This window comes from Lycium barbarum, chromosome 12 (assembly GCF_019175385.1).
Source record: "Lycium barbarum isolate Lr01 chromosome 12, ASM1917538v2, whole genome shotgun sequence".
Taxonomy (NCBI): domain Eukaryota; kingdom Viridiplantae; phylum Streptophyta; class Magnoliopsida; order Solanales; family Solanaceae; genus Lycium; species Lycium barbarum.
In genome coordinates, this window is record NC_083348.1 from 83,374,353 (window position 1) to 83,383,234 (window position 8,882).

The 8,882-nt window shown below is 36.2% G+C and overlaps 1 protein-coding gene across 1 annotated transcript; it reads left to right on the forward strand.

Moving 5' to 3' along the window:
• The first annotated feature begins 45 nt into the window (after positions 1-45).
• Positions 46-1,741, forward strand: LOC132623189 (uncharacterized). Its single transcript, XM_060337915.1, has 2 exons — positions 46-256; positions 997-1,741. The coding sequence occupies exons 1-2, from the start codon at positions 89-91 to the stop codon at positions 1,528-1,530; spliced, it is 702 nt and encodes a 233-aa protein (XP_060193898.1). The 5' UTR covers positions 46-88; the 3' UTR covers positions 1,531-1,741.
• Positions 1,742-8,882: the final 7,141 nt, after the last annotated feature.

The window sequence follows — 8,882 nt, forward strand, 5'->3', positions numbered from 1 at the left end:
AACAATTTTACCAATTTCATGTACCAAGAACCATATATTCTTTCTTCTTCCAGTCTTTCAAATCTACGAACAAATATTTAACAGAAAAATGGTATTCCAGAAAGAGCAACTTGATATTTACTTGGTGCCTAGTGGATTGCTCATAATGTTTGCTTACCATTTCTTTCTTCTACAAAGATACATCAAGAATCCACATACCACAGTCTTTGGCTTTGAGAACAATGACAAAATAGCTTGGGTTCAAAAAATCATGCAGGTAGGTACTAATTAAATCTCCTTCTATTAGCCTATCAAAAAATTTTGGAGGTACATGTTTGGCATGCGTGTGGACATGATTTGGTTGAGATTTAAAAAATATAGCATTTGAAGTTGAAGTTGTGTTTGGACATGAAAACGCATAAGTAAGTTTTGTGCGTGAAACTTGAAAAAACTTGAAAACTCCTAAAACCTGTTTTTTCAAGCTTCTATCTATTTCAAGTTTGAAGTTGAAATCACGAATCTATTCGATAAACAAACAATTATTTCAAATAATCTCCAGACATTATTTCAAATTTTGGAACCTGGCCAAATGGAATGAAGAAATCATTTACTTGTTTGGTCACTTAAAATTTTCAGGGGAAAATTATTTTTCTCACTTGCTGGCGCAAGTCATTTTCAGGGAAAATTATTTTTCTCACTTGCTGGCGCAAGTCATTTTTTTACATCAAATTTTGCTTCTAATTAGCTTCATATCACTTGCTCCAATTAATACTTACACATTATTAATGTTAATCTTTGTTACTCAAAATTTTCATCAAAATACCACGATTTGCTAATATTATCTTCAACATATTCTTTTCTGAAAAATATTTTTCACCGGGATACATTTTCCAGAAAAAATATTTTTCAAAATCATTTTCCAGAAAACATTTCCCGATGAAATAACTTTCACGCCGAAATAACTTTCACGCCAAACATACTAAGATCTGTGATTTTTTTTCTTTCTTTTTTTTTCAGACCGAAAATCGGGATGTTCAGACAGCCTTAGATGTTCTATCATCAAATAATTCAGGAGCAACATTCTTGGCAACTGTCTGTTTAACTATGAGCTCTCTAATTGGAGCATGGATGGCAAATAGTTCAACTATTTTTATGAGCGAATTGATATATGGTGATACAAGCCCAGCCACGATGTCTATTAAGTACATAAGCCTTCTTGTTTTTTTCTTGGTGGCATTTTCATGTTTTGTTCAATCATCAAGATGTTTCATCCATGCAAATTACCTAATCAGTATACCAAATAGTGAAGTACCTTCAAGCTATGTGGAACTGGCTGTGATAAGGGGAAGTGATTTTTGGTCTATTGGGCTTAGAGCTCTTTATTTTGCTATCACTTTGTTGTTATGGTTTTTTGGTCCAATTCCCATGTTTGTTGCTTCAATTGGGATGGTTTTTCTTCTTAATTATCTTGACACCAACAAGAGTCCATTGCTACAACATTCTTCCTGCAAACATAGAGGAAAGGCTGTTACTTGTCAGGTCAACTTGTAAAAAATTTGAATTTTAAAGTAATATCAGCAATATGAGCAAAAGTTTCATTTAGTTTGGGAAAATAGCTCATGAATATTCACCCTCAGCTTATGTCCTTCATTGGTATCATGAGGGAGGGTGTCTTATAATCTTCTATTTTGATATATCGTTTGATCTGAAATTTGGGTCGGTTGTCACTTTTTAGGAATAATCATTTAATAAATGGTCTTTTTTTTTTATTTCTCTTTACGGATCTTCTAAATCATGGTCTAGAGATCCAATTTTAGCAAACTGAAAATCTTACCAAAAAAAATTAGACCACGCTCTAAACTTTATACATAATTGCAAATGTTAGACAGGAGTCTAATGTTTTGTTTGTACGATTAAGTAATATATGAGCAAATATTAGACCCGAGTCTAACATTGTCTAGAAGCTTAATTTTCTAAGGGCTATATCTGCATAACTTTTAAAATATGGATAAAATTTAAATGGTGGCCTAAAAAAGCAGGAAATTGGAGGGCCATTTGGATAAATGTCCTTATTTAGGGGCTGGTCTTTAATTTTTTCCCCTCAGATTGTTGGTCTTTAATTTTTGCCCTTCGGCACTTTAAGTGGTCGAAAATACCCCTAAGATTCTGGGTTCGAACTACAGCAGAGTATTAAAAAAAAATTGCAAGCAGAATTTTGTTAGCAAATTAGGTCTATTCGGGCAAAAGTTAGGTCTTAGGGCCTAACTTCCGTAGAATTCCGGCAGAGTAAAGAAAATATTTGTAAGACGTAGTTTCTATATAGAAGTTACCCCTTGTCTGGCATAAATTTTGCCTTAGGCATAACTTAGAATTATAGAAGTTATGCCTTATAAGGTAACTTGGAACTGCAGCTTAACTAACTTTCGCAAAACCTTGTCTTGTGATTTTTTATTTTTTTTTACTGAACCGGGATTCAACCCAGAACCTCGGGGTATTTTCAGTCACTTTTTAGGAGAAGGAAAAAACTTAAAGACCAGCAATTTGAGGGGTAAAATTAAAGACCAGCGCGTTTGAAGGAAATTCCCACAAAAAAATGGAAATTGGACCCTTTATCATCTCTTGGACCCAAACGCCTATACTCTTTACGCATATATTAAGTCTTTAATTTTTGTCCTTCGCTTAAAAAGGTGGCCGAAAATATCCCGAGGTTCTGGGTTCGAAACCCAGTAAAGTCAAAAATAATAACATAGAACCTATGCCCGAGACAGCAGACTTTGCCTTGTAAGGCAAACTTTTAGTTATGCTTGCCTTAAGGCAGACTTCTAGTTATGTCTTATGGCAAAGTCTGTCGCATAAGGTAGACTTTTGGCAAAAGTCTTGTTTTGCAAAAAAAAAAAAAAAACTTATTGAGTGGGGTTCGAACCCAGAACCTCGAGATATTTTCGGCTACCTTTTTAAGCGAAGGCCAAAAATTAAAGATCACCCCAAAAGAAGGGTAATCCACCCAAAAAAAAAAAGCTAATAAATTGGGCAACTAGCCCATGAAAAAATCTCTGATTTAATTGGCGATTTGCACAAATACAATCGTTTAAGATCGTTGTTTAAATTTTGTCCTTGCTTAAAGGATTTTTGCTAAAACAATCTCGTGGGTCATGATTTCTCACAAGTTATGCGGGGTGGAATATTGGATAATTACACTTTCACATAACAAGTTATGTAGGGGATCATAACTTTGGTATAAATTGTTAACAAGTCTTAATGAATGGGAACATATTATCTTGTTCACAGGTTATGCCGAACGGGATAACTTTGAATTTAACGGCCTACAACAAAGTGCTGCAATTTTGGAGCCCGGCACTTTTGTAACCCAAAAAAAAATTTGAAACCAAACTAACCCGTTAAAAAAAAAAAAAAAAAAAAAGGCTTCACGCACAGAATCTGTGCGTGAAAGGGCCAAAGTGTACATTCGTCCAATCTGTGCGTGAAATCCCCTAACAAAAACCCCTCCCATTTCCAGCATACTCTTCTCTTTCATTTTCTCCATTTTCACCCTTTCAACACACTTTTGCACTCTCAAAAACATGTCTCAAAGTTTTGAAACCTCAAAGTTTGCTATACAACCCGATATTTGTGAATGCGGTTATTACTGTAAACTAAAAACATCAAAGACCCAAAATAATCCGGGTCACCGTTTTTTGCGTTATAAAGTGCCCGAAGTAAGTGTTTTTACATTTTTTTAGTGATTCTTTTTTCACGTTATTCACATATTTTACTTTAAAAAACTGATTTTCTTGTAATGTTTATAGGATATGGCAGTTGCAAACACTTTCGATGGGAAGATAGCATTCACGTGGATAAAATGGTGGCAGCGAAATTTAAAAACCTACTTTTTGATAGAGATACCGAGACTTCACGTATCTCTAGAGATACCGCTAAATTGGACTCGCAATTTAAGCTTGTGGAAGCTGAAGAAAAATTAAACTTTTGGAGGTCTTGTTCACCGGTTCTGGAAAAAAATGAATTTTGTTGTAAGCTAAACTTAGAGACGCTCAACACGAGAAAATAGCTTTGAAAGAAAAACTTAAATTGTAGAAGATTATTTGTGCTATCTTGTTGTTGTTCATTATTTATATGTATTTTGTTTATTAAGTTTAATATTTCTATGGAATATGTTTTTTACTAGTTGTACCTTTTCCCCTATAATGTAATCCGCACCCTTTATGTACTAATTTATTTGTGTTTCTTTGTTAAATTGTCAATTAATAATAGACTTTAGCAATAAAAGCAAATTAAAAACACGTCAAACTAATTCAAATTGATGACTTCATCATAAAATAAAAATACAAATTAACAGCCTTAGTCCGAAACTTATATGACCCATAATCTAAGACAGTGAGCCTAAATAGACCCTAATCGTCATCAGAATAGAAGTCCTCAATATCGTCCTCAGAACGATATTGGCGGTCTCTTAATACACATCTTTTTTCAGGAGATGTTAGTTTACTACCAGTTGATAATGCTTGTTCTTCGGCCAACTTTAGCATGTAAAATCTACAAAGTCTTGCCAGCATTTTGTTGTTTTCTTTTCTAATCCTTTGTACGGCAAGCTCGCAAGTTTCTGGACCTACTCGAGGCATGGTTATTGAGTACCTTATTGGGATTCGAGCGTTGAGATTTTCAAGTCACGAACAAGACGTTCTGATTCGGCAATCCGATGTGACCATTCTCGGCGTAAACCGCAATAATATTCTCGCGGATCTAAATATTTCACACTGCGAAAATCATCATTACTGTCACGACCCAACTCCGTAGGCCGCGACTAGTGCCCGACATGGACACTCGTACATACTTACTAATCAGATTTCACTTACGTTTACATATTATGAATCTCGTGCATACAAAATCATAAACATATCAACTAAACCGTTACTTACCATAACACATAAGTCGATCATGTTAACGTAATGTAAGGAAAAACCAGACACAAACCAAATAAACATCTCCGAACAAGCACGACCCATGACCCACATACATGTCTACAGGCCTCTAATACAGACAACAGAATCATATGACGGGACAGGGCCCCGCCGTACCCCAGAATAATCATAAACACAAAGATATATACAACTGAAGGGTCTGTACCAAAAAGATGGGCTCCGGATCAAAGGAGCACTCCAAACAGCAGACTGTGTACCTAGGCTGGCGGATCACCACAATAAGCGTCTGTACCTGCGTGGCATGAAGCGCAGCCCCCGGAGAAAGGGGGTCAGTACGGAATATGTACCGAGTATGTAAAGCAGGGAATACAGGAAACAGAATATACCGGATCAACAGTACAAAAAGTAAATACATTATCCGAATTGTCAAAGCATTATTTCCCGATCACTAATCACGTATACAGATGTCATATGTCAAAAAAAAGTGCAGGCTAGGAATATCAGATTAATTATTTCGCAAATACAGATCATCTGAGCTGAAGTCGTATGTCAGAAGAAGTACGAATCCAGACGACAGATTACTTGTTTTCCAGACACAGATCATATATATCAATATCATAGGTCAGAAGAAGTACAGAGGATACAGAATGTCAGAGAGCTTACTTTCCAAACACAAATCGTGCATATCAGAATTGTATGTCGTATGTGTGTGTATAACAGATCCCGACCCTTCCGTGAGGGAAGCGGTGGATAGAATCATATAGCAGATCCCGGCCCTTAGTAAGGGACGCGGTGGACAGAATCGTCAGATGTCAAAGACAGATATCATATGTACATGTAACAGATCCCGGCCCTTTAGTAAGGGACGCGGTGAACAGAACTATCAATGCATGTCAGAAGTATGCAGATAACAGATCCCGACCCTTTACTAAGCGACGCGGTAAGTCATATGTCATGTATGCATGTAACAGAACTCGGCCCTCTGCTGCGGGACGCGGTGAATCACATATCATATGCCATCCTGTCCACCGCCCCGTATCATCATAAACATATATATAACAGAACCCGGCCCGCAGGGGGGAGGGACGCGGTGAACAATGCAGAGGAAGATGCACGATAACATAACAGAACCTGGCCCGGGCGCAGTGAATAACATACTGAGGCTTGCACGAACAGAGCAGTGAGAAACCATGTACACACATATATCCAGACTCGAGAGATACGAACACTTACCAACATTTGAAGATCATATACATATTCCGAGTCGATCGGAGTTAATATGTGAAAGTTACGGACATTTTTACCACAGAGCATTTACGAACATTTCAAAGCAAATCTAAACGACAGATCAGTTCGAAGGAATCGGACGATAGTCATAAAGTATATATATACCTTTGGATGGCATGATGGATGGTATCAGAATAAAGCCTTTAGAATCGTTTACATACCCAAATACGTTATAACACTCATTGGAATAGTTACAACACTTATCGTTTAATAAACGGAACAATGATCAAAAGTTTCCTTTGAATACCGTGCGAAAGATATCATATACAACATTTAAGGGACCCGATAGAACAACTCAAATGATAAATCATAATAAAGAAATCGAACGATAATCATAGTGTATGTCTTGCGGATGTCACAATGGGTTATGTCAAAATAATCTTTCTGGGATCGTTTTACACTTCAAAATATGTCATAAGACTCAAAGGAATAGTCAAAACACTTATCGTTTAGTAGTTGAGGGAGTAGTTAAAAGTTTCCTTTAATTATTGCTCGAAAACAAGTCAATAATGCAATAGGAGCGGGTTCGGAAATAGTGGGCCCACCTCGGGTCAACCGAGGTGGCGGACACAAATTACGTACATTAAGCTTTATGGAGTCACTTATGAAAGTTTTAGTAAATCCGGTTCCATTGGGGCAAGTTGTAGATGCTTACGCAATTGTTTCAACAAAGCATGAAGTACTTAGTTCAATTCTATTTAATGAAAAAGGGTCAAATTCAACCTCGGATTTTTAGAAATAGAGTTGTCCCCGAGGCTCGTATCCAAACCTATTATGTCTAAGACATGCCAAAAGAAGGAAAGGTAAAGCTTTACATTCCTTTTCCGCTCCTTACGCTACTCCAAATTCAAATCCCGTTTACTCCAAAATCTACATTTGGTCACAATTACCAAATATAAATTATAAGCTTTTAGAAATTCAATCTTAAATCTATATTTGTCTACAGAAATTTCGGCAGCACTTCCCCTATAAATTCAACATCCCCGAGAATTTAACTCGGCCAAAACATCAATAACAACACCAACAACAATACCAACAACATCAACAATCAATACAAAACACATTCTGACATAAATAGTATCCCTTTCTACATAACGCAACAACTTCTACTCCAACTTCACATTTTCAAACCAATACCAACGTTTTCATATTTATTTACTAACTCAACATCATTCAAATACAATTCAAGAGCATTTCATATCATTCTACCAAATATACAAAAATTCCACCGAAACCATAATTCACCCGAAACTTCCAACCTTCGACATAAATATTCACAACATATTTTTATCTTCCACATTCATGAACTGCGCTAACAATTCACACGTTAACAATGTTATTTCCGCAAAAACAAGAAACGACACTAGTCTTACATTAGCTTCCAAATCAGTCCGCAACAAGTCCAACATGCATTTAAATTGTTAAACTCTCATTTCCATCCTGGAATACATGTCAACAAAAACCAAATTGCTAGATAAAATAATTGGTTCATTACTCCTACACACACACATGCACACAGCCACACACCTATACACACGGCCACCATGCACAACTCCATATTTTCATGAATTCTTTCCATTCCTACATACTACAACATAAACAAACCATCCATAACACATAAAAGAGAATTAAATCTTACCTTTTTTCTCAACTTCCCAACTTAGCTAAGGTTATGATTTTGCGACAAAGAGCGGTTTTCTTGTTTCAACAACTATACCACGTTGAAGAGGGCCTTCAACTTAGTAAGAATACTAGAAGAAACAATTTTTTTGGACAAGATTTACGATCTTCTTTTTTTCTCCCTCCTTGACCGAAAGTTGGGGTGGTCTTTTGTTCTTCCAAGTTACTTGAATTTTCTATGGGTTGAGGATGACTTATAAGTCATCTTTTATTAATTTGTCACATGAATTAATTAAATGGGCTTGGGCCATTCACCTTATGGCCGGCCACCCTCCAAATGTTGGGCCTTTGTTTTCATTTTTTTTTTAGCCCAATTACTTATGGGTCACATTTGTAATTCACGAAACTAATTTCCGATATCCCAATTTTGCCCTTAGCCTTCCTCGATATTTCCGTGTCAATATTTTTCATGAACAACATACATATTGAATGACACCAAAATATTGCCCCATCTCTTACTAGTCACAATTATTTAAAAATTTTCCGAATATGCAAAATATGGGATATAACAATTACGCTCTATAAGAAGGTGGGGATTTCGTTCGTCTAGTTTGAAATCACTGGTATCACTCGAAAAACTGTTATGATTTGAACTCTCATCATCACTGTTATCTGGTTCTTTTGGAAGGAGTAAAGACCAAGTTGAGTTTCTACAACTCGACATTGAATACGTTGTAGTCTAATAACAAAAAAAGGGTTACTTATATAGTTACAAACCCCCAAGTACCCTTGGGGGGGGTGTCTTTATGACCCTACCTACTTACCTTATTATAAGAAAAATATTAATCTTCATCGGACATTTCACAGTCCGAATCCCACTTGGATCTAATTCTTGTGTTACCATGTATACCATATTCTACCCTATGGTAACGTATTTGCATCCGATTGTTCTCTTCGTGAAAACGATTAAGAGCAAAATTAAACTCTTGTGGAGTTCCACGAGGCATTGAAATAGCACATTTTTTTGGGCGTTTAAGCCCTAATGAAGCTAACTTTTGC

Bases quoted from the DNA above. Each gene is read 5' to 3' on its own strand.
- LOC132623189 (XM_060337915.1), top strand. From the start codon at position 89: ATGGTATTCCAGAAAGAGCAACTTGATATTTACTTGGTGCCTAGTGGA. The intron at 257-996 runs GTAGGTACTAAT...TTTTTTTTTCAG, and splicing joins GGGTTCAAAAAATCATGCAG to ACCGAAAATCGGGATGTTCA.